At 35.9% G+C, this 27,193-nt stretch overlaps 1 protein-coding gene across 1 annotated transcript; it reads left to right on the top strand.

Moving 5' to 3' along the window:
- The first annotated feature begins 293 nt into the window (after positions 1-293).
- On the top strand, positions 294-5,471 carry PTHLH (parathyroid hormone like hormone). The gene is made up of 3 exons (XM_053716232.1): positions 294-398; positions 4,293-4,691; positions 5,277-5,471. The coding sequence occupies exons 1-3, from the start codon at positions 298-300 to the stop codon at positions 5,284-5,286; spliced, it is 510 nt and encodes a 169-aa protein (XP_053572207.1). The 5' UTR covers positions 294-297; the 3' UTR covers positions 5,287-5,471.
- The last annotated feature ends 21,722 nt before the right edge of the window (positions 5,472-27,193 follow it).

Here is a 27,193-nt window from a genome sequence, read left to right as displayed (position 1 = left end):
TGGGAGCTGCCATGTTGTAACCTAGGTTACCTTCTCTGCTGTGACCAATTAGGGACAGTTATAAATAGGTCAGTGTGCAGTCAATGGCTGTGTGGAACTGAAAAGTTACTAGTTATTAATCAATTTTGATTATCAATGCGGTATAGTAAAGTCTCTGATTTTGGTTATTTTTATGTTTATTTGACTATTACCATCATATTAATATGTGTCTTTTAGTTTAAAAACTTTTTGGATCTAATAGATTTTTTTTATTGTTTTTTTTTTTACACAGGTTACCAAGTCTCTGTCCTCATCAGGATGTTTCGGACGCTCTTCCCACATTGCAGTTTGGCTGTCTTCATCCTTAGTTGTTCCCTGCCAGTTCATGGAAGACCAACACAAGGGCTCAACGGCAGAGTGTAAGAGACCCACTCTGTCCTCACTAAGCCACCAGTGTATGTGTATATATAAATGTATACACAAAGTATGTGTGCATGCACGTGTGTGTGTGTGTGTAAATAAAATAAGTATTAAATCATATATAATGTACTATTATATTATTCAAGGACAGATGAAGTACGTATCTGTCTCTTTGTCAAACATTAACTTTAGGAGGTAGAATATCAGAACAGACCAAATAGAATTAAGGCATCTGGAACAGCCACTTTGTGTTTGGTAGCCAAAGATCTATACATTTACAATTCTTCATACACATTTTTTACATATGTCTAGACTATGTTTGAGTGATTTTAGGCTGTATGAATCTGTACTTATAATACTTACTTGTTTGCATATTATTTTTTGTTTGTTTATGTGTAAATATAGGTGAACATTCTATTTCATATATTTTATGTTTACATTTCACTATATTGATATCACGCTGAATTTGATTTATTTCTGTGTATTTTGTAATTGTTTAGTAGATTTGTAGATATAAAGACAGCTGAAAGATAGACAGACAGAGAGATAAACTGGGAAATATAGATAGATAGATAGATAGATAGATAGATAGATAAATAGATAGATAGATAGATAGATAAATAGATAGACACACAGGTAGATAATATATGTACATTATATAAGTCTAATTCCACAATTAACCTTTTACCCATTCCTATGTAGAGTCAAATTTCCACCCACATTAGAGGATTAATTTGTATCTGAGAAGTCAATTCTTATGTTAAATATAGAAGAAACCAGGGCAGGGGGTGGGGGTAGGAATCAAGTGCTCACACGCAGCTTGTGCCGTAGACATGTAATTATATCTGCACTAGAGAGAGCGTCTCACTAACACTAACGTGAGCCTTGTCCTAAGGCAAATTGTACAGTATATTTATGGCAGATAAAAGCTGCATTGTGTTCAAAGGATGGTTCCCAGGCAGGGGAGGTAATGATTACCTGAAGTCTAATACAGCCAATACACCAGCTTTCTAAGACAATAGTAGTGTACCTAGTGAGCAGGTATAAAAATAATACATAGACCCCATTAATAGTGTAGTTTTATCAACATTCATATACAGCACTGGCAAATTACTAATGACTCTGCTGCATCGTCATCAAAATTTGGTGTTTAATGTCCCTTTAATGTCATTTAGCAAAGCATACATATTACTTAGAGTACTAATACTGCAAGTGGTCAACGCACATATATTACATACCCAGGGGGGTACACACTTTTAAAGTTAATTTATGTAATTTAATTTATGGAGGGCATTATATAAATATTTATACACAAAAAGCTTTGCATTGTTTGTAAAATATTTGTGGCTATACTGGTTCACTGGTTTATATAAAATTGTCAATACCTGACTTTATATTAATACTGTCTATGAAGTCCTCACATAAACAATGTACGACACCAGTATACTTATGTGTACTTATATTATGTAGACTTTGATCATGCTGCATAAAATACCTAGTTTTCCAGTATACTGCCAGGGGGTTTCTACCTTATTTAGAAACCCAACAAACAGTAAATACATATATGCATTAGTAAGACACTTCACTGATATTGCTAATGTTCTAGCATACAACTAATTACTATGAAGAAACACACCGTAAATGGTCATACTTCACTGAAACAGGATTAGGAATGATGTGACATACCACTCTAGCATACCACTAACATTGTACTGGTACCCTTAGGCTAAGCTGACATACCACTAATACAGCACTGGTACCCTTAGGCTAAGCTGACATTCCACTAATACACTTATGGTACCCTTAGGCTAAGCTGACATACCACTAATACAGTACTGGTACCCTTAGGCTAAGCTAAAATACCACTAATACAGCACTGGTACCCTTAGGCTAAGCTGACATACCACTAATACAGTACTGGTACCCTTAGCCTAAGCTGACATACTACTAATACAGCACTTGTACCCTTAGGCTAAGCTGACATACCACTAATACACTTATGGTACCCTTAGGCTAAGCTGACATACCACTAATACAGTACTGGTACCCTTAGGCTAAGCTGACATACCACTAATACAGTACTGGTACCCTTAGGCTAAGCTGACATACCACTAATACAGCAGTGCTACTCATCACACTGAGCTTACTTATGTGACCCACCTATATACTCATGATAATGTTACATTCATGTAAAATCCTACTAATAGAATAATGGGATGCCGATACTGGATTACCATCCCACAAATAAAGTAAAAGCACCTCCACACTGATTAAACATTAAAAAAAACTTTTTTTTTTACTGAACTTCTTTTTTCCAAAAGCACTGACTGCTTAGGACTTTAATTGTTTCACGTCTTATAAACCTTAGGATCTCTGAACAATAAATACAATGGAGGGCTTTAGCTAGAACAGGCAGTTAATATTCTGCAGATTTTGAGTCTGTGTGTTGCACATTTGTTTGGGGTTTTGTCTGGTTAGGCAGATCATGATGTTATTGGATCCCTATGCTTGGAGCACGTTAGACTTATTGTGTCTGCTCATGTTGGCATCAAGTACTGCAACCACATTTGTCATGTTAGACACATTCTTGTACAGCTTTATTTATGTGGATTTCACAACATGCAAATGTTTAATTGGATACATTCTAATGAATAACATACATAATTCTTCAATATCACTCCTTTTACAGCTTATTTTAACCACTTATTATAAAGTATTCTATTCCTTGACAAATTTGCATCAAACTTAAGAGCCAGGCCAGAGAATTAAGGAGCCATCTACACATTTTATACAAGAGTTTTCTACATAGATAAATATGTACGATTATTAAAACAAATAAGAGCCAGGGATACAATTCTAGGAACCACAAGTCCCAAGATTTCCCAAGATTTCATTAGAGATATATTTTTTTTCTCTTAAAATAAATTACTTGAAAATGTATTTTAAATCCATTAAAATTAAAAAAATGTGTTCAGTAATATATACTTTAAAATGGAAAGCACTTTGTTTATCACCTTTACAAAAAGAGACAGCACTTTTTTGTTCAAAAATTAAAATACATAAAAACATCTCCTGAGAACAGAATGTAGGCAGTTGAAAATGGTGATATTTGAGATTCTAATGAACATCATAATTTAGCCACTACAATAGTCAGTGTTCTAATTAAATTAGTATTATCTATATATAAACATTCCATCATTAAAATGCTCCTTTGTATTCATCCATTTATAGCAGAATACTTTCACTTCACTACTTCTTTGTTATAACTGTTTTCTATAGGTTTCTCTATAATGTGCCATATTATTTTCTCTGATGTTTCTACAATTCCATCATATGCATGCTTTATCTAACTTCTCCATACAGCTATTTGCATTTCTCCATAAACTGTTTTATATAATGCTCTTGTGTTTCCATATAACACTCTTTATAACTAATCTTACTGTATTCTCCATAACTCGTCTTAACCTTGTAAACACTCACTAGCAAAAAATAATGACCTCCATATAGCCACTGTCCAAAGTTTCTTCTGTAATACATATTATTTCATGCAATGGCTGCTTACATCCTTCTATAATCATCCATACCTTCTACTAGACAGTATCTGTACTCCTTATGACTATTCACTGTTTTACATTACCACTCTCTATATCTTTACCTGTCCAATACAACTACTCAGTATAACTTCTCTTGTTGCTCCATATTACATATATTAATGGTTAAACTAATTAATGTACTATTTTCTTTTAGTTTGTAACACAGATTCATAAAACCTCCTATGATAATTTTATGTAAAATTATTCTTGGCTCAGGATGTGTATTAGCCCAGATATATTGATGATGTGTGCTTGTAAATGAGCAATCTCTCTAAAATAAAATATTGTTTTTCCCTACAGGCGAAGAGCAGTGTCTGAGCACCAGCTACTCCATGACAAAGGTCGCTCTCTACAGGAGCTTAGGCGCAGAATATTTTTGCAGAACCTAATCGAGGGAGTGAACACAGCAGAAATACGTGCATTGCCTGATGAGACTTTGCGTCCTGCTCCAAGCACCAAAAACTTCAATAGCTTAAGACTGGTAGGGGAGGAGGAAGGTGTGGCAACTCACTTAACACAGGAAACACACAAACCTATTAATTACAAGGAGCCCCCTCCTAAGATACCTGGCAAAAAGAAGAAGGGAAAGCCAGGAAAACGTAAGGAGCAGGACAGGAGGAAAAGGAGAGAACGTTCAGCACTGGAAAGTCTGCAAGATCCCCCTGGATCAGACCTGTGGTTGGAGGAAATAAATTTCAGGTAATTGCAAAGGGACCATGAGTGCCAATGGTGTTTCGTTGTTTTTGTAAAATAAATATGGCAGCAAAAATTAACATGTTGGAAATAGTCATACATCTAGGGCTAAGCCTTTTTTAAATATCTTTTTAAACTGAAGAAGGCTTCATAACTACTATATGATGTCAATATATATAGTCTGTGCAACAACTGGTTATTCATTAAACTAGGGGTAATGAATATCAACCAGTAAGAATGAGTGTAGGAGATTACATTTTGGCACAATACTTTGACCAACACTCAAGTAGAAATAACTTGATAAAAAGATGCTTGAGTTTATTGAGTATTGTCTTTATGTATATTTTGTTTGGCTCTATAAAATATTTTTTAACAGCAACAACCAGAAGAACTAAACGCTTCATAGATTTAATTGCTAGTTTTTGTTGTTACTATTACTCTGCGTACCCTACCTTAATTTGTAAGACCTTCCCAGAAAGAACCCAGTCAAACTTTTAGAAAATGCTAGCACCCCAAAACCCACCCAGATTACCATCCCTAACCATATTACAAAAGTGCACCATTAATGTTTTTTTTATTATTCTTTTACAGAACACAGTGAGAATTAGACTGGAGCTTCCCTTTATTTTGAAGTAAAAATAAAAAGATTGGAAAAAAAGGAAATACAAAGCCGGACGTGTGGCAGAGAATATTCTGGTTCCACTCATATGAGCTGTATTTATTATATGTAAATATTTGATGGTCAGAGTCCGCCCATGTGCGCTGTCCCCTCCTCTGTCTGTAAAACTGCACAGCCGCCCCCTGCGGCCCCTACCCTTATTTATTGGTTGGATTCTGTATTTATTATGTCTGATTTTTGTGCTGCTGGCGTCCTGTTTCATTTGCACTTTATGTCCAGAACACGCCAGTATCCTTGTTATTTTGTTTCTATTTTATTTTTTATATTGTTTAAACATATTTTTCTTTTATGTGCATGTATAAAATGTGGCGACTGGTGGAATTTGTACAGATTTGTTTAATAAATCCAGTGTCAGAACAAACCCACTTTGTGTAGTGGTATTTATGAGACATAAGGACTTTTAACCTGTATTAACAAACTCATTTACAAAGGAGACAGTTTATCATTTGATATATTTGCTGCATTATTATTTAACTTATTAAACTGGGTTACATGTTTTGTGCTACATGTTTATATGCAACCAACGCCTACAGACATGGGTGTATTTTTGCCCAAGAGAACTAGACCTGTCTCTTGGGCAGCAACATTTAGAGAAGCAACGCATTTTGAAGGGTAGTTCTATGGTTTGATGCCTCAAACATTCTATGCCACTTTTTATTTATTAATGTTATTCCAGTTAATGATCCCTTTGTGTCTAGTAGGGGTGCATGTCCCCTCTATGCCTTCCTGGCCTCTGCTGATAAGAACTATGTATATAAGATATCTGTAAGAGGACTAGATGGTTGCATTGTTTGCTGTCATGTAGTGCTCCAGACACAAGCACTCTACCTACCTAGGTTTTTTCTATAACACGAATATCATGAGAACAAAGCAAACATTTAAAAAATTCTATGCTCTATCTCGATCATGTAAGAAAAATGTTATATTTCATGTCCATTTAATGGTTCCTGAAATTCCTTAGATCTATTAGGGCATCTACACAGTTTTAATGCACATTTTTTAAAAGGTGTTTGCACTAGCTGTTTGCAGACATTTATGTATTTACAGCCCAATTATCTAAAACTTGAGGCATGGAAAGAAATCACGCAAAACCTATTTTTTAACATCATATTGTAATCTATGTGTTTCCCTTTCACATCCAGAACCACATTTAGCAAGATAAAGCACTAGCTACCTGTCTAAATTGTTTGGGGGACCTCACGGTGCTCATGAAACCTGATAGATAACCTCACTAGCAAAGTGATCTTTAAAGAACCATGCCCTTTATGAGAAACATAGCTAGCTGACCAGGGTTTACCACAATTGAGAGAGTAAGATGGAATGGAAGCTGAAAAACAATAACATGCATAATTTACTATCCTCCTGTTTAGTATATTGTGCAATTGTGGGAGAGTACACTTCTGTGCTACCTAATATGTGCAAGTAGAAATTACTTTACCAAAGCCATAGCCACAATAACTTTGTGAAAGTGTATTTATTACCAAAAGTTCTAAAAATGTAGTAATCTCTAACGCCACGAGACAAAGGTTCTAGTTGAGAATTTTGGCCCTGTGACAATATTGAAGCAGCCATAACTTTGCATAGTCACTAGTTACCATGGACATTATGTGGGCAGGGTCAGACTGGGAATAAAAAGCAGTTATTACATAGGCACCCACAACCCGATTCAGTTCAAGACTTCCTTTCACACTCTGAAAATTATTTTCCATCTGGAGAAGACACTCAAAACATTGTGTCACAGTGTGGCTTGGCTAAACACTAGAAACCATTCAAAGGAGGACTACTAAATGGTGCACTGTGTAAGAAATAAAACTTACAAGACAATACATATAGCTTAGCTCAGAGGAGAAAAGAAGAGAATTAATAGCGCAGCATCACCTCACCAACAGCACCACCCGCTTAAAGGGACACTGAACCCACATTTTTTCTTTTGCAATTAAGAAAGAGCATGCAATTTTAAGCAACTTTCTAATTTACTCCTATTATCAATTTTTCTTCGTTCTCTTGCTATCATTATTTGAAAAAAAAGGCATCTAAGCTTTTTTTTGGTTTCAGTACTCTGGACAGCACTTTTTTATTGGTGGATGAATTTATCCACCAATCAGCAAGGACAACCCAGGTTGTTCACTAAAAATGGGCCGGCATCTAAACTTACATTCTTGCATTTCAAATAAAGATACCAAGAGAATGAAGAAAATTTGATAATAGGAGTAAATTAGAAAGTTGCTTAAAATTTCATGCTCAATCTGAATCACGAAAGAAAATTTTTGGGTACAGTGTCCCTTTAAATTGTATTTGGCCCACCAGGAAATCTCCTGGTATCCTAGTAGGCTGATCCAGCCTTGAACATGGGCCCAGAAATGTCACCTGTCCTAAGTGTTGAAGCCCTCACTAATATTAAAAGTGTTAACTCTAGCCCTCAACCTAACTATTAAGGTATTTCCAGACTCACCTCTCATCAAGGTGGTGGTGGCCACTTTCTCTCTATGGAATGTCATGTGTGGAGACATCTCAGAACAGTTAAGAGCTCTGCCTAGAACATTCTGGCCACAAGACTGTGTCTGCAAATTAGCTCAGACTTAATATGTTTAAGATAAAGCTTCATCATGATGAAAGGGAATGCAGATGATCAGTACTCAATAACAGGAAGAATGTTAACAGAAGTGCAGTAATAAAAGATGAGCTTTGACAGCAGACAGGTTGCTATGACAAAAAAGAGAGCCACTGAAATTATAGAGGTAAAAGAGAGGGATGGGTCGGAAGAGAGTAGACATCTAATATTATATAACTGATTGTATCGGAGTAGCAATAAGTGAGATATATTGATTGTTGTAGGTAAGGAGAGTGTCTAAAAAGCCAGTATAGCACCTTGATCACACTGGGTGAAACAGTATCAAAAGAAGGAATCATGATACCAGTGGAGCAATTAAAACATCTGAAAGGCAAAAAATGAATGTGTATTTTATATCAATCCTATATACTCAACTTGTATTCCAAGCAACAGGACAACAGTTCTTGCTTATGGCAAATCCGGCAGAGTGCTGCACAGCAACAACCAAATTCAGCCATTGCAAACCTAAAACCTAGCCCCCTCAACAAAAAAATGTTATAATAAAGTGGACTTTATTTTTTTTTTTTAAAAAAAAAGCTTTTATAACCTCCTTAGCTTAAAGAACATTTGATAATCATTTTCAAGGCCACTAGCAACAGTGTCTGCTTATTTAATACCTAGTCATTGTATGGGCTTTCTCTGGGGTCCCTACCTATTAGTAGAAAATAAATATAGCTTAAACATATTTCATTCAGAATAGCAAATGGATAGGCTGAAAATCTGGGGTTGGGAGCCGCTTACTTAGCTGATCGTAGCAACCAGCAGTAAAAATTTGCCACATTTTGCAGACCCATATGTGGGGCACTTTTGCTCAACAAGTGTTGGTCTGTTGCAGTATGTAGTAGATCTATTCATATGTCTGGATTTTATCTAATATTTGGAGTTTAGGGTTTATCTTTCACAAGCTATATTAAAAGTAGAATAATTCCAAGGAATATATTTTGTTCTCCAAAAAAAAAAATATTTTTAAAATGTGTTGTTGTACCTAACAGAAAAAGTCCTAAAATGTATATTTAAATGCAATGAGCTCAAAAGCCAAAGATGAGCTCAGCACAGAAGAGTTAAAGAACACAGCAGTGGAAAATGTTACTACTGACCTACTGCAACAAAGTCTCCAATATAAGAGAGTCTCAGTTAGTGAGGAATTAGAATATCGGTTTCAAATGTGTGCTGTTGCAGCGGCTACCAAACCCCATAATGCAACAGGATTTTTAACATTTGCATAAAGCAGCGCCTAAAAAAATCTGCAACATGCCAACAAACTGCTGCATTCAGATCAGTTAAAACATTTAAAAAAATCTTCACCTATAGAAACAACAACACATAGAATATGCTCAGACACATTTCACCCTACAGATAGTGCTTAAAGGGACGTTGTACACTAGATTTTTATTTGCATAAATGTTTTGTAGATGATCCATTTATATAGCTCATCTGGGAGTGTTTTTGTAAAAATGTTTAATTTTGCTTATTTTTTTAATAACTTTGTGTTGATTTTCACACTCCTTATAAAGACCCAAAATTTTAGGTGTATACTGATGTCTACAGATTCCAGCATCTCCTGTGTGTATAATCTATATTTTCATATGCAGGGAATGGGGAAGGGGGGAGTGTCTGCTGTAAGCCCCTTTTACTGGGTGTCCCAGCCTAATCCTATTAACAGTGCTAAACTGGGAGCTTCTAAGTAAGTTTTAAAAGGTTTTATACTGGATTTTTATATCAGTATCTGTGCATATTCTTCTTTATAGTAGTGTCTATTACATGCTGTTATATGAAAATTAGTGCATATTGTCCATTTAATACTAGAGTACCAATACAACAGCAAATCTTAACAATCAACCTATCAGATATTCTCTCCTCCAATCATCATTGTCACCCCACATGAACTTATCCCTTTTGTTAATATCAAATACCTAGGCCTATATTTAACAAGGTCTGGCAGACCTGATCCGACAGTGCGGATCAGGTCCGCCAGACCTCGCTGAATACGGAGAGCAATAAGCTCTCCATATTCAGCATTGCACCAGCAGCTCACAAGAGCTGCTTGTGCAACGCCGCCCCCTGCAGACTCGCGGCCAATGGGCCACCAGCAGAGGGTGTCAATCAACCCGATCGTACTCGGGTTGATTTCCGGCGATGTCTCAGAGCAGGCGGACAGGTTATGGAGCTGTGACCTCTGCTTCATAACTGCTGTTATAGATATGCCCCCTAAAGTGATGGTACATTTTTCAAATTTTAATAACGGCTTATCAAATAAACTACTGTGAAATCTTCAGTCGCTATATTTTTAAAAAATATAATATGTCTTTATTTATAATTCAACTTACTTTCTAATACACTCCGGCAATGACACTCTCCGCCCCCCTTCAACTTACCTCTTCTAACAGTGCGATGTAGAGTTTGGTTCCACCCACTTTGTAAATATTCATGACGCAATGTGCATGCATTCAATGAAAGCTAATAAGCCGCATGAAGTAATAAACGCATACGCAAAAAGATCCGTTGTTTGTTTTTTCTTGCTACAAGTCTAAATATGGTGAAAAAAAAACACGTAAAATAAAAAAGAGGTCTAAGTCAGGGCTACCTGAGCTTGCGATATAACAGGAGTGGGTAAAAATTAAATACAGAAGTAATCCTGCAAATGAAAATTTTTCGTGAATTAAACTATTTTTTTTAGATTTTACATATGATTTTAATGAGTATTCTGAGTTTGCCATTACTTTAAGTTTTTTTATCACTAAATAGTGTCAATCTTAAAACATTCACATCTATGTGTCTAGCAAATATATAACTGATATAAAACAATTTAAGGACAAAGTAGAAATTGTGCAAAGAATTCTAAATTTGCATCTTAAAATAAAAGTAGATATAACTGAAGTAACTATCTGCATTTTTTTTAAAACAATATAATTGCACAAAATAATAAATATCCCATTCAGTACTGAATCATACAGGTCCCTTGTCATTAATCCAAATGCAGTTTTTTGAGGCTTTGTAAATATTTCCTCCCCTAGATGGCACACTTGCAATGTCCACTACTTAACCTCTTACTCATGGACAATGATGAAATGCCCTCAATAGAAATTCCTCAACACTGCTGACTCTTTATTTGTAGGTTTCAAGATCTTTAAGGTATTTCAACACCCTAGAACTGTGTGTTTGTTTTTATTTACTGTAGGTGACATAAAAACTAGTCACAGTACCTCTAAAAGTTGTAGGAACCTCAAAGATTTCACAGTTTCTTTGTCTTATTAGAATCACATTTAAAGTTACCATATATGGTCAACCAATAATTTCACTAAACATTTTAGGTTTTTATATAGTGCCTTTTTATTAATATTATTGTTATAATTATTATTGTTTATTTATAAAGTCCTGATCATCATAAAGGGTAAAGTTATGGATTACAATAATCAATTTTCTCTGCTTGTATACTCATTTTAAATATGGTTACTTTTAAAGGTACAGTACTGTATACGTTTCTCCCCTTTAATGTGTTCCCAGTGATCTCAATTATCTTCTGGAGTGTATTCAATTGTTTACAAATAGCTCATGTACCTTTATTTTGTTGTTTGAAATAGCTGATTTTTATGTTCAAACCTCCACCTATACCAAAAATGCCAATACTAATGGCAATGGAAAAGGATATTAGAAGAAATCAACTTCCCAGTTGGGGGGATATTTTTCAAGCCACCAACTGCAAATACGCTGGAATTCCACAGCGTAATTGTGGCAAGCTTGATTCGACCTAGTTATCAAAGCCTACAGACTGGTAAAAGTTGAAATCTGTGACATAACATACAATCCGTCGGTCTCAATCTGACACAGAGCGATGCTTACGTCATTACAGATGTTCCGAATACACATTCGGCACTATTTGACACTTTTTAAAAGTTATCAAATAGTTAACAGGTACGCTCGCGGCTATTCCGGCCCAGCGTACCTGGTTTTCAATCCACCACCCTGGAGGCCGCGGATGCAATGGGAATCAATGGGAGTCTGAAAGCAGCGAAAGCTTATGTTCGATGCTGCCAGATATCCCATTGATTTCTATGGTTGAAAACAAGCAACGTTTACACCTAACACCCTAATATAAGCCCGAGTCTAAACACCCCTAATCTGCCGTCCATACATCGCAGCCACTAAATAAAGTTATTAGCCCCTATGCCGTCGCTCCCAGACCCCACCGCAACTAAATAAATGTATTAACCCCTATTCCGCCGCTCCCGGACCCCACCGCAACAAAATACACGTTTTAACCCCTAAACCCCTAGCCTCCCACATCACTACCACTAACTAAACCTATTAACCCCTAAACCACCAACCCCCCACATCGCCATAAACTAAATTAAGCTATTAACCCCTAACCTAACAACCCGCTAACTTTACATTAAAATTACAACATCCCTATCTTATAATAAATTAAAATTTACCTGTAGAATTAAATTAAACTATATTAAACTATTAATTAACCTACCCTAACTATTATACTAAAATTACATTAAACTACCAATTAAATTAACTATATTACATATTAAAAAAAACTCAAATTATTTAAATCTACTATTAAAAATGACTAAATTACAAAAAAAAAACACTGCTACAAAAAACCCCCACTAAGTTACAAAAAAAACACAGTATCAAAAATAAAAACGAATTAAACCTAATCTAATAGCCCTATCAAAATTAAAAAGCCCCCCCTAAAATAAAAAACCCTAGCCTACAATAAACTACCAATGGCCCTTAAAAGGGCCTTTTGCGGGGCATTGCCCCAAAGAAATCAGCTCTTTTACCTGTAAAAAAAAAATACAAACACCCCAACAGTAAAACCCACCACCCAACCAACCAAACCCCCCAAATTAAAAGCCTATCTAAAAATCCTAAGCTCCCCATTGCCCTGAAAAGGGCATTTGTATGGGCATTGCCCTTCAAAGGGCATGTAGCGCTTTTACATGCCCAGACCCTACTCTAAAAATAAAACCCACCCAAAAAACCCTTAAATAAACACTAACCCCCGATAATCCACTTACAGTTTTTGAAGTTCCGCTTGAAGGATCCATCCAGCCGGCAAGAAGTCTTCATCCGGGCATCCTCTACCATCTTCATCCAGCCGGCGAAGTCTTCATCCATGCGGCCTCTTCTATATTCATCCATCTGGCGCGGAGCGGGTCTATCCTGAAGATATCCAGCGAGGAGCTCCTCTTCAATATGGTCTCCGCCGTAAACTGGATCTTGAATGCAAGTGACGTCATCCAAGATGGCATCACTTGCATTCCTATTGACTGAAAGCTTCCAATCAGCCAATAGGATTAGAGCCGCTAAAATCCTATTGGCTGTTCCAATCAGCCAATAGGATTTGAGCAGCTCTCTTGGCTGTTAGGTTTTTTAGATAGTTTTTTTTTTATTTGGGGGGTTGGTTGGTTGGGTGGTGGGTTTTACTGTTGGGGGTGTGTTTTTTTTACAGGTAAAAGAGCTGATTTCTTTGGGGCAATGCCCCGCAAAAGACCCTTTTAAGGGCCATTGGTAGTTTATTGTAGGCTAGGTTTGTTTTTGTTTTTTTGGGGGGGGCTTTTTTATTTTGATAGGGCTATTAGATTAGGTGTAATTTGTTTTTATTTTTGATACTGTGGTTTGTTTGTTTTTGTAACTTAGTGTTTGTTTGTTTTTGTAACTTAGTGTTTGTTTTTTTTGCAATTTAGTCATTTTTAATAGTAGATTTAAATAATTTGAGTAGGGTTAGTTTTTTTTTTAATATGTGATATAGTTAATTTAATTGGTAGTTTAATGTAATTTTAGTATAATAGTTAGGGTAGGTTAATTAATAGTTTAATATAGTTTAATTTAATTCTATAGGTAAGTTTTAATTTATTATAAGATAGGGATGTTGTAATTTTAATGCAAAGTTAGCGGGTTGTTAAGTTTAGGGGTTAATAGCTTAATTTAGTTTATGGCTATGTGGGAGGCTGGCGGTTTAGGGGTAATAGGTTTAGTTAGTGGTAGTGATGTGGGAGGCCAGGGGTTTAGGGTTTAATACGTTTATTTAGTTGTGTAGTTGTGGTGGGGTCCGGGAGCGGCGGAATAGGGGTTAATACTTTTATTTAGTGCGGCGGGGTCCGGTAGTGGCGGAATATGGGTTAATACTTTTATTTAATTGCGGCGGGGTCAGGGAGCGGCAGGATAGGGGTTAATACATTTATTTAGTTGCGGCATGGTCAGAGAGCGGCGGGATAGGGGTTAAACAATTTAGTATAGTGGCGGCGTTTAGTGACAGGGTATAAATAAAGTTGGTAAAAAGCAGAATAGCAGCGAGATCGATGACTGCTAGTTAACAACAGTCCGATACTCATCGCCCTGTATCAGCCAATAGAATTTCAGTAGCGCTCATCCTATTGGCTGATTTGAACAGCCAATAGGATTTCAGTAGCTCTCATACTATTGGCTGATTTGAATTTCAAAAATCAAATCAGCCAATAGGAATGCAAGGGACACCATTTTGAAAAGGCTCCCTTGCATTGAAGATTCAGTATATGGCGGTGACAGTATAAAGAGGATGCTCTGCGCCGGATGTCTTCAGGATGGATCAGTTCCATGCCACCGGGATGAAGATAGAAGATGCTGCCTGGATGAAGATAGAAGACGCCGCCTGAATGGATGAAGACTTCGCCGCCTAGATGAAGACTTTGCCACCTGGATGAAGACCTCGCCGCCTAGATGTCCGGACTTCAGAGACTGTAAGTAGATCGTCAGGAGTTAGTGTTAGTTTTTTTAAACTTTTTTGGGGTGGTTTTTTTTTAGATTAGGGTTTTGGGCTTTCTTAAAAGCCCTTTTCAGGGCAAGAAAAAAAGCTGAATGCCCTTTTAAGGGCAATGCCCATACAAATGCCCTTTTCAGGGCAATGAGTAGCATAGGTTTTTGTAAGAGTTAGGTTTTTATTTTGGGGGGTTGGTTGGGTGGTGGGTTTTACTGTTTGGGGGGTCTTTGTATTTTTTCAGGTAAAAGAGCTGATTTCTTTAGGGCAATTGTAGGCTAGGTTTTTTTTATTTTGGGGGGCTTTTATATTTTATAGGGCTATTAGATTAGGTGTAATTGTTTTTATTTTGGATAATGTTGTTTGTTATTTTTCGTAATTTAGTGTTTGTCATTTTTTGTAATTTGGTATTTTTTATTTTTTGTAATTTAGTATTTTTTATTTTTTGTAATTGTGGATTACATTTTTTTTAGTAGTGTTAGTTTTTTTAATGTGTAATTTAATTTATTTAATTGGTAGGTATTTTAATTTTTGTATAATAGTAATGTTAGTTTAATTTATAGTTTAAACTTAGGTTTATTTTAAGATAGGGATCTTTTAATTTTAATTTAAAGTTTGGGGGTTGTTAGGTTTAGGGGTTAACAGTTTAATTTTCGTTTTTTGCAATGTGGGAGGCTGCTGGTTTAGGGGTTAATAGGTATTTAGTGGCAGTGATGTGGGAGGCCAGAGGTTTAGGGGTTAATAACTTTATTTAGTGGCAGGGATGTCGGGGAGCGGCGGAATAGGGGTTAATATCTTTATTATAGTGTGGGCGATATTGGGGTGTGGGCGAATAGGAGTTAATAACCTTATTATAGTGGCAGCAATGTCGGGGAGCGGTGTAATAGAGGTTAATACATTTTATCAGTGGCGGCGATGTTAGGGGTTAATAACTTTAATATAGTGTTTGTGAAGGGGTAAATATGTAGTTTATGGGTGTTAGTGTACTTTGTAACACTTTAGTTATGAGTTTTGTGTAGCAAAACTCATAACTATTGGTCTCAGATTGCGGAATGGATCGTTTCGTTATAGGCTGTAACGCAAGCATTTTAGCCTCACCGCAAAACTTGTGAATCCCATGCAAAAATGTTATTTTTTTGAGTGCGGGACTGACGTTGCTTTACAGGCTAAAATGCTTGCGGTATAGCTTTATGGCTGCATTCCGGTTTTTACGCTGAAATGGCCATTTTTTTTCAGCGTTAAAATCCAAACACAAAACTTCTAATCTAGGTGTATGTGTTTTTTATTCTTTTAAAAAACATATGTGGATAATAAATTTAGTTATATCTTTTTTATTAACATATAAATTAATTATACAAACTGATGTAATTTCAATGACGAAAAGCTTCAGATTTATTGTTACCATTTTCAATTTGCATACAGGGCTAGATTACAAGTGGCACACAAACTTTGCAAGAGGGTTTTCACGCAGGCTAAATTGCGCTCATATTGCAAGTTGAGCGCAATCACGATTTACACAAAAATGATTACAGAGATCTCAGAGCTGTGTTTAACTGTTATGTGAATCTAAAAGGTGTCACAAAAAAATCAAAAATACATTACAAAGTACACTTACACTAATAATAACACCATCTATTATTTTTTTATTTTGTTTTTTAATTGCACAAAAAAGTTATAAGGGCTCAGATATATGAGATCTCAGGTGTTAGGAATTAAAAAGGCAGGCAAAAGGCTTTAACATGTATGTTGCTCTATACATACATATACATCTCTAAAGATGTATATGGATGTATTATATATATATATATATATATATATATATATATATATATATATACATATGTCTATATATGTGTACATATGTAATTACATGTATTTACAGACATATACACATGAATACATATGTAGGTATATATATATATATGACATCAAGCCTCTGATGAAGCGAATGTTTCCGTGAAACGCGTAAGGCCACGCCCACCTTATGTCACTTGTGATTCACACGCCGAGCAGGAGCATAGCTATACACGCTGTTACTACTACCTGCAGGGTTTATTTATCTATCAGCACTTGACCGGATTGCTAACTTCAGGAGCGGAGCGAAGTGGTATGACTAACCAGAACTTTCTGACATTACTAACCGCTACCCTCATCTACCTTGAACTTAACTGGGGATCATACTGACAAGGAGACTTTCCTATTTCATTGGGATTTACTACCAGTAACAAGTGGGGACACTTTAAGGATCCGACCGCTATCACTTACCTCATATGATTGGGGTTCCCTTTGTGAGTAGGATTCATTCCTGAATTGCTGAATACATGTAATGTGTTTTTAAAATATTAAATTGATCTGTGCGCTTGTTCTTTTAGATTCTTGCAGCTGTATTTTACTTCACTCAATTTGGACCTTGAGTGATATCATAACGAGCAGCACGGAGACACCAACTACATTGGAACTTCATCACATCTGATCACTAGAAGGACATTATCGTTTTCTCTCTCCTAAATCAGGGATACCATCTAGTGTGATAAGTACATTATTATTTTTATTGTACTATCTTTCTGTTTGTATAAATCTGATTGCTATTAAGTGGTTATTTGTTCAAACACATATATTATCAGAAATTGTGGTGTTAGGTTCTAATAACTCAGTTCATCCAAAATCTATCTAAAGTGTGCGCAGCCCAGGCTCCCAGTGGTGATACTCATTCACAGTGCACCCCTGTGAGCTTGCAGTTTTCAATATATATATATATATATATATATATATATATATATATATATATATATATATATATATATATATATATATATACTGTATATATATATATATATATACTGTATATATATATATATATATATATATATATATATATATGTGTGTGTGTGTGTGTGTGCATTGGAGTCAATTGCCCTTAGGTAGATGAAAACATGTAAAATCATAATTGTGCAATATTCATATTTTCATGCCAAGTTTGCGCATATTAGAATGTGTGATCAGATACGTGCATATAAAAATATGCGATTGTGGTTGCGCGTCAGTCTGGTGTTAGGCTTTTTTTCCCCATTGACTTTTATGGGGGAAGAGGTTATTGTTCGTGCAACAGTCTAATTGCGCTAGAAGTAAGCTGTTTGTGCTTGTCGGTTTAACTTTCAATTCATAATACCAGCGCAATCCAACGAGCGCAAAATGTTTAATTCTAGCGCAATTAGTGCTCTAGTGGAAGCACAAATACCACTCCACTTGTAATCTAGTCCAAACTGTTTTACATGATTTTATATATTGGTGATAGATGGAATTATGTATTCAGTATATACAGGACATTAGGTTTTAATACACACATCTGCAGTGCACATGCATATATAGTTGATTTCCACGCTCACAATCGTGTTCACATCTGCTCTCATAGGAAGCAGGATCTGCCCAGCGGCCTGTCTGTCTGCATCACAGCACCCCATAGCCTAGCAGGCTTCAAAGAGGAGCACAGCATTCAGATCTGGGGTGGACCTGAAATCTGCATATTTAATAATGCTGCTGCTGTGCTATAGGCCTTCAGTCACAAGTTTCAATTCACACAATAGGGTTGTTCCAGGTGAGGGATAGGCACGGACCAAGGCTGTGGCAGACATGTTCTAAAGTACAGACGTTAGTGAAGGACACCAAGGTACATTTCAAACAGTGATGTGCAGTCACTAGAGGCAGGTGAGGCAGTGCTTCACCTTTCATATGGGCAAAAATATATTTTTTTTTATTGGCTTTAAAAAAAAAAATTGTAATTTTTTTTCCCCAGCATTTTTTTTCACAGCTAGATGTTGTGCAATGGAGAGGCACAAGCAGGTCTGCCCACCATTACACAACATGCTGCGCCATCTACTGGATGACAGTGGTTAAGATCATTGCATGGCCCATAAGTGCTTTATTTGAGGCAGTCCTATTTGGGCTGAACCAATCCAGCGAGAGGCATTAGTAAGTGGAACATAGGGTTGGGGCTGGATGTTAAATCATATAAAACAAAACAAAAATGGAAAAAAACAACTTTCATATATTTTGTTGCTGACCTGTGAACCTGCTAGCTTTGCTAAAGTGAAAAAGAGAGTTCTGTTCTTCCCCTCTAAGTGCAGTGGAATGTGCCACTTTCACTTCCTGAATCCTTATACAGAGCAGGAAGAGAGAGGCACAGAGAGCAATGTTTCTGTTCAGCCACATCTTATTGAAGTAAGATTTTACTGTAAGGGATTCTGTTAGTGAAAATGATAATATAATGAATGTGGTTTAGTGTTTTTTACTCTTTTACAGCAGGGTCGTTTTTGTATTTTGTTTACTCAAACTTTACACCCACTAACTTAGCAGATTGCCTCTGTACTTTACACTAAATTATAGTCTCATTTAGTTATAGTCTCACTTAGTCTCTGTAGCTCTGCTGTTTTATTACTTTAAAATGCAGTGGTCCCCCCTTGTGTGTGTGTGTGTGTGTGTCTCTCTCTCTATCCATCTCTTTCCTTATGTGTTGTTCTCCCCATGGTCTCTTTCTCTCTCTGTCTCTCTTCCTCCCCCTCTGACTCTCAACCCTTATGTAATAAAAGAATCTATAAGCATAATTTGCAGCATTAAAGTAAAAAGTATGTTTTAAACATATTTTAATGGGCATGGATTTCTAGATCTCATAATCAGAGCAAGCCTTGTGTTATCTGGCAAGAGTTTGTTACAATCCTTTTAGACTAAAATCAGATGTTTACTAAGTTGACCAGTTTTCCAAGACACCATTTAAAGGGACATGAAACCCAAATGAAACCCATATGCAAATTTAAATAACTTTCCAATTTACATATAATATCTAATTTTCTTCATTCTTTTGATGTCCTTTGTTGAAAATCATATCTAAATATGCTCAGTAGCCGCTGATTGGTGGCTGCACATAGATACCTCATGTGATTGGCTCACCCATGTGCATTGCTATTTCTTCAACAAAGGATATCTAAAGAATGAAGGCGTATCCTAGCCACTGCCTCACCAACCTCTGACGTCACTGCACGTCACTGATTTCAAATTAAAAACATCAAAAAAACACTCTCTTTACAGAGAGGGTAGTGGATACATGGTGGAATAGCCATCCAGCAGAAGTGGTATAGACAGTGAAGTAGTTTAAACATGAATGGGATAGGCATAAGGTTATGCTAGATATAAGGCCAAGAACTAATGAAAGTATTCAGAAAATTGGGCAGACTAGAAAGGCCGAATGGTTCCTATCTGCCAACATATTTTGTTTCTATAAGTCAGGAGAGCGACACTTTGCTGTCAAATGGGCTGCACATTGGACGCCCCTGGTCTAGTTCCACAAGTTTAAAATAACATTTATATAAAGACTGCTTGTGGTATTAACTTTTTTTTGTGGTTATATTGAGAGTCTGCAACTCCTGACCAAACCCACCCACCTTAAAGGGACACTGAACCCAATTTTTTTTCTTTCGTAATTCAGATAGAGCATAACATTCTAATCTAACTTTCTAATATACTCCTATTATCAAATTTTCTTCATTCTCTTGGTATCTTTATTTGAAATGCAAGAATGTAAGTTTAGATGCCGGCCCATTTTTGGTGAACAACCTGGGTTGTCCTTGCTAATTGGTGGATAAATTCATCCACCAATAAAAAAAAGTGCTGTCCAGAGTACTGAACTAAAAAAAAAAAGCTTAGATGCCTTCTTTTTCAAATAAAGATAGCAAGAGAACAAAGAAAAAATGATAATAGGAGTAAATTAGAAAGTTGCTTAAAATTGCATGCTCTATCTGAATCACGAAAGAAAAAAAAAATTGGGTTCAGTGTCCCTTTAAAGGGATAGTCTACACCAGATTTTTTATTGTTTTAAAAGACAAATAATCCCTTTATTACCCATTCCCCAGTTTTGCATAACCAACACAGTTATATTTATATACTTTTAACCTCTGTGATTATCTTGTATCTAAGCCTCTGCAAACTGCCCCTTTATTTCAGTTCTTTTGACAGACTTGCAGTTTAGCCAATCCGTGCCTGCTCCCAGATAATTTCACGTGCACGAGCACAGTGTTATCTATATGAAACACATGAACTAACACCCTCTAGTGGTGAAAAACTGTTAAAATGCATGCTGAAAAGAGGTGGCCTTCAATGTCTAAGAAATTAGCATATGAACCTCCTAGGTTAAGCTTTAAAATAAAAATTGTTTAAAATTACATGCCCTATCTGAATCATGAAAGAAAATGTTTGGGTTTATTGCCCCTTTAACATCATATTCATAAATGCACAAAAGAGCCAGGGTCTTCCCAGAGGTCTGTATCAGCTATGCAGCACTCTATAGCCTTATAGACAGCCACCGAGAAGCAGCGTAGCAGAGTAAGGATGGCCTCGCAACCTGCGTATAATGTTGTTGCTAAAGAGCGACCGCTTATAATGGGGGTTAAGCTTATAGGACTATAACAATGGGGGGGAGTGCATAGAACCGTCACTGGTATCAACAATCTATACATAAAAATGTGCATATGTCAGCATATAAAGAGGTCTGATTGCTGCGCTGTCATTATCCTGTAGCACTAATAGTAATGCTGCCTTCAAGTGACATTAAATCCATTTTTATATCCTTATCAGAAAATCACTGCACAGCAAAAGATCTGCACAAATGAAATATTTCAAAAGCGTTTAAATTTGTTATAGCATAATGACGCAATAATAAAATGTTCTTCTGTATTTCGAATTTGCCTATTATGGGCCTTTAAGTACAGAATAACCTCAAGGATCAGTGCTTTCCACTATAAATATTGATAGCTTAGTTTGAAGAACGGTAGATAAAGGTCTTTACTGAAGGAATGTTAGTACTACACACACTATAAATTGGGTTTTCTTCTATGTAGTGAAAACCTAGTAAAATAATGAAAACAATTGCATTTGACCTTTGTGTCAGTAGTAAATTAGGATTTGTCTCCCCCAGACCCAGTACGAGCAATGAATCCTGCTGTAATACTACATTAGAATAGCTTAGTAGCAAGACAACCTTTTATAGCATCTCCATTTATTGCTGAGATAGTTGCAGATTTTAGCATTGCATGTCAAGTGTAGGACTGCATCGCCATCTAGGGACAACAGAGAGAATGTCACCTCTGTAGGCTCAATAAAAGCTAATAAGCTATAATTTATTCATTCACATTCATTATAAAACAATGAAACACAGTATACAGAGACAGACATATCCCCAAAAAAACTGTTATTCTACATGCTAGTCACAGGCCCTTTTGCTAAAGTTTGTTTTATAATCTAAACTTAAAGCAGTTTAAAGAAAAATGAAATTAGTACAGCATTATCCTTTGTGTAAGTACTATTATTGCTCATTAGCTAATAAGTACTTTCCAATTACGCCCATTAGGCAAATGCTTACATATTTTTATGACAACAACAAAAAATAACATGTTTAATATTTTTGAGTAGTTGGTAAAATGACCCTTTAAGGAAAGAAATCCTCAGTTCTAGCAGATGTCTCATAGCATTGGATCTATTTTAAGGGTTCTGGCACTTCTAAATATATCATAAGGAAGAGAGGAATTCTATCATAGAAATAAGGGGGTTATTACAGCACTATAATAAGATCATCACAGTAATAATGTAAACCTGCAAACACCCATAAGACTCATGTTTGTATAGTTGTGTTTTTTGTCATATATAAATATATATATATATATATATACATATATATATATATATATATATATATATATATATATATATATATATATATATATATATATATATATATATATATATATATATATATTATATTTATATATATATATATATATATATACCCTTGTTTGTCTAAAATGGTACACACTTTTTGGTATCTAATAAACTGGAGAAGTGGGTCAGTCTAAAATAGATAAGTTGTGGAAGGACCAATATAGGATGAATTATTGCTGTATGTTTCTTTCTTGGTATTTTTGTTATGGAATTAAAATTTTATAGTTTAATTTTTTCCTAAAAAAATATTCCAATGAATCTCATGCAAATACATTTCAAGTAAGCATGTCTGATGCCATAAAGAATTAGGAAAAAATGGTTGATTAGAAATTAAAGAGATATGAAACCAAATTTTTTTCTTTCACGATTCAGACAGAGCATGCAATTTTAACCAATTTTCTAATTAACTCATATTATCAATTTTTCTTTGTTCTCTTGGTATCTTTATTTGAAAAGCAGGAATGTAAGCTTAGGAGGCGGCACATTTTTTGTTCAGCACCTGGGTAGCTCTTGCTGATTGGTGGCTAAATGTAGCCAATTTGAAATAGGGTTTGTGTGCGAGTAGGGTGTTAGGTATTTTTTCCACTTTTTTGCTCCATTGACTTCTATGTGGGAATACGTTATCAAGCACGATATTGTGTTTAGTTTTATACTCGGGTCTGGTTAGCACACGCAAGAAAACAGTTTACTTTTAACTTGCAATATGAGCGCAACCAGATGCGCACAAAAAGCTTACTTCTAGCGGAGTTAATGCTCGAGTGGGAGCATTAAATACTGCTCCCCTTGTAATCTGGCCCAAAATGAGGCATTTATATGCAGCCACCAATCAGCAGCCAAAGTCACCTGATAAATGAATGAACACCCACAGATTGATGAATAACACAAATATCAATCACCTAGATTACAAGTTTTGTGCTATAGAGGGTGGGAAACGAACGCAACAAATGTTGCATCATTTCACCCTCCATAGCGCTGCCATTACGAGTTTTTGAAAAGCCGCCTTGTGCGTGCAATATGGTTGCGTTAAGCTACATACCACACAAAATACAAGTGCTGCTTCAAAGTGCTCGTGCACGCTTTCCCCATAGACATTAATGGCGAGAGAGTGTTAGAAAAAAAACTAAAACCTGCGATCGCCGAATGAAAAGCTCCGTAATGCAGCCCCATTGATGTCTATGGGGAAAAAGTTACGTTTAAACCTAACACCCTAACATAAACCCCACGTCTAAATACCCCTAATCTGCTGCCCCCGACATTGCTGACACGTACATAAAGTTATTAACCCCTAATCTGCCGCTCCCGACATCGCTGCCACTGAAATAAAGCTATTAACCCCTAATCTGCCGCTCCCAATATTGCCGCCACTATAATAAAGTTATTAACCCCTATTCCCCCGCACCCCAACATCGCCGACACTATAATAAACATATTAACCCCTATTCCCCAGCACCCCAACACTATAATAAACATATTCACCCCTATTCGGCCGCTCCCCGACATTGCCGCCACTAAATAAAGTTATTAACCCCTAAACCTCTGGCCTCCCACATAACTGCCACTAAATAAACCTATTAACCCCTAAACCGCCAGCCCCCCACATCCCAAAACACTAAATTAAACTATTAACCCCTAAACCTAACAACCCCCTAACTTTAAATTAAAACTACAAGATCCCTATCTTAAAATAAATAAAAACTTACCTGTGAAATAAAAAAAAACTAAGTTTAAACTATATATTAGACTAACATTATTATTATACTAAAATTAAAATAACTATCAATGAAATAAATTAAATTACAAATTAAAAAAACCTAACCCTACTAAAAAAAAATTATCTACAATTACAAAAAATACTAAATTACAAAAATTAAAAAAATACTAAAGTACAAAAAATAACACACATTAAATTACGAAAAATAACAAACAAAATTATCCGAAAAAAACAATTACACCTAATCTAATAGCCCTATAAAAATAACAAAGCCCCCCCCCAAAATTAAGAAAACCCTAGCCTACAATAAACTACCAATAGCCCTTAAAAGGGCCTTTTTTAGCGCATTGCCCTAAAAAAATCAGCTCTTCCCCCCAACAGTAAAACCCACCACCCAACCAACAGTCCAAAATAAAAAAACCTAACTTAAAAAAAAAAAAAAACTAAGCTACCCATTGCCCTGAAAAGGGCATTTAGCTCTTTTAAGAAAGCCCAAAACCCTTATCTAAAAAACACCCAAAAAAGTTTAAAAAAAACCTAACACTAACCCCAGACAATCCATTTACAGCTTTTGAAGTCTAGACATCCAGGCAGCGAGAAGTCTTCATCCAGGCGGCGAGGTCTTCATCCATCCAGGCGGCGTCTTCTCTCTTCATCCCGTTGGCGCGGACAATAGGTAGCTTAGGTTTTTTTAGAGTTAGGTTTTTTATTTTGGGGGGTTGGTTGGGTGGTGGGTTTTACTGTTAGGGATGGTCTTTGTATTTTCAGGGAAAACAGCTGATTTGTTTAGGCCCTTTTAAAGGCTATTGGTAGTTTATTGTAGGCTAGGGTTCTTTTTATTTTGGGGGAGCTTTTTTATTTTTATAGGGCTATTAGATTAGGTGTAATTGTTTTTATTTTGGATAACTTTGTTTGTTATTTTTCATAATTTAGCGTTTGTTATTTTTTTGTACTTTTTTTTATTTAGTTTTTTTTTTGTAATTGTAGATTTCATTTTTTTAGTAGGGTTAGGTTTTTTAATTTGTCATTTCATTTATTTAATTGATAGTTATTTTAATTTTAGTATAATAGTAATGTTAGCTTAATATATTTAAACTTAGTTTTTTTTTATTTCACAGGTAAGTTTTTATTTATTTTAAGATAGGGATCTTGTATTTTTAATTTAAAGTTAGGGAGTTGTTAGGTTTAGAGGTTAATAGTTTAATTTAGTTTTTGGCAATGTGGGGGGCTGGGGGTTTAGGGGTTAATAGGTTTATTTAGTGTCAGTGATGTGGGAGGCCAGAGGTTTAGGGGTTAATAACTTTACTTAGTGGCAGCGATGTCAGGTAGCGGCGGAATAAGGGTTAATATCTTTATTACAGTGTGGGCGATGTTGGGGTGCGGGGGAATAGGGGTTAATAACTTTATTATAGAAGCGACGATGTCGGGGAGTGGCAGAATAGGGTTTAATAACTTTAAAATAGTGTTTGCGGTGCGGGGGGGTCCTCTGTTTTGGGATTAATAGGTAGTTTATGGGTGTTAGTGTAGTTTGTAACACTTTAGTTATGAGTTTTGTGTAACAGTTTTGTTGCATAAAATTCATAACTACTGGTCTCAGATTGCGGAACGGATCCTGTCAGTATAGGCTATAACGCAAGCTTTTTAGCCTCACCGCAAAACTTGTAATGGCAGCGCTATGAAAATCCCATGCAAAAACGTAATTTTTTCGAGTGCGGTATTGACGTTACAGGCTAAAAGGCTTGCAGTACAACTATACCGACAAGACTCGTAATGGCTGCGTTGCTGTTTTAACACTGAAATGGCCATTTTTAATTGTTAAAACACGAAGGCAAAACTCCTAATCTAGGTGAATATCAGCCACAGATCTGAGTATGCTCCTAAAAAACAAAATGCTGCTGCCCATGACAACAACAGCATTTTTGATGATGATCAATTCATAACAAATATTAAATGAGGATGAATATGTCACCATCATCAGTTTAATATAAAAACATATCTACAAGATACAAATATCAATACACATGCAAACCTGTCAGACACTGACAATAATAAAAAAAAATATTAAAAAAACATTCTTTTAACAGAAAGGCACTTGGACTCCATTAACCCATTTCAGTTTTCTGTGATCAACAGACATTATTGTTTATTAAAGGTGCCGATCTAGTGAAATGGAGATCTCGGCTGTTTTTTACTTGGAAAGATTGTGATTGTTTATCTCATTTTTCAAATATTGAACATAATTATCAGAAAGAACGGAATCTACCCCAAAGTTATATAAAAGCAACAGCACAATAATAACATGCGCTAAAGCAATAGAATATTTTCTTTTTGCGCTTTAATATCCCTTTGACTGATAACAGGTTTCATCACTTAATGACATCATTTGTGCAGTCAATAAACTTATGGGGGGATATTTATCAAAGGTATGTCGGACCTGATCCGACAGTGCGGATCAGGTCCGACATATCTCGCTGAATGCGGAGAGCAATACGCTCTCCGTATTCAGCATTGCACCAGCAGTTCTTGTGAGCTGCTGGTGCAACGCCGCCCTCTGCAGACTCCAGCAGGGGGGTGTCAATCAACCCGATCGTACTTGATCGGGTTGAATTCCGGCGATCTCTGTCCGCCTGCTCAGAGCAGAGCATCCGGAGCTTGATAAATCGGCCCCATGGTCTTTGGAGTAATTTTATCATTAATATTTTAAGCCTTCAAAAACTTTAAAGGGATAGTCTACCTTTTTTATTGCTTAAGAAGAGGATTAACGCCTTTAACGCTCAACCAAGATTGTTATATTAATATACTTTATAACCTCTAAATCTCTGCAGGCTGCCTCTTATCTTAGTGCAGGTTATTAGTTTTTCACAGTCAGGCAGTGCTATTTCATGTGATAACATTGTGCACATTCCCGTGGAGTTATGCAGGAATCAGCACTATTCAGCTAAAATGCAAGTTTGTAAAAAAAAAAAAAACTGAGATAAGGGGTTAGTCTGCAGAG

This window comes from Bombina bombina, chromosome 6 (genome assembly GCF_027579735.1).
Source record: "Bombina bombina isolate aBomBom1 chromosome 6, aBomBom1.pri, whole genome shotgun sequence".
NCBI classification, from domain to species: Eukaryota; Metazoa; Chordata; class Amphibia; order Anura; family Bombinatoridae; genus Bombina; species Bombina bombina.
The sequence above is the reverse complement of the archived record's forward strand: the minus strand, read 5'-3'. Positions and strand labels throughout refer to the sequence as shown.

Bases quoted from the DNA above. Each gene is read 5' to 3' on its own strand.
- PTHLH (XM_053716232.1), top strand. From the start codon at position 298: ATGTTTCGGACGCTCTTCCCACATTGCAGTTTGGCTGTCTTCATCCTT. The intron at 399-4,292 runs GTAAGAGACCCA...TTTTCCCTACAG, and splicing joins CAAGGGCTCAACGGCAGAGT to GCGAAGAGCAGTGTCTGAGC.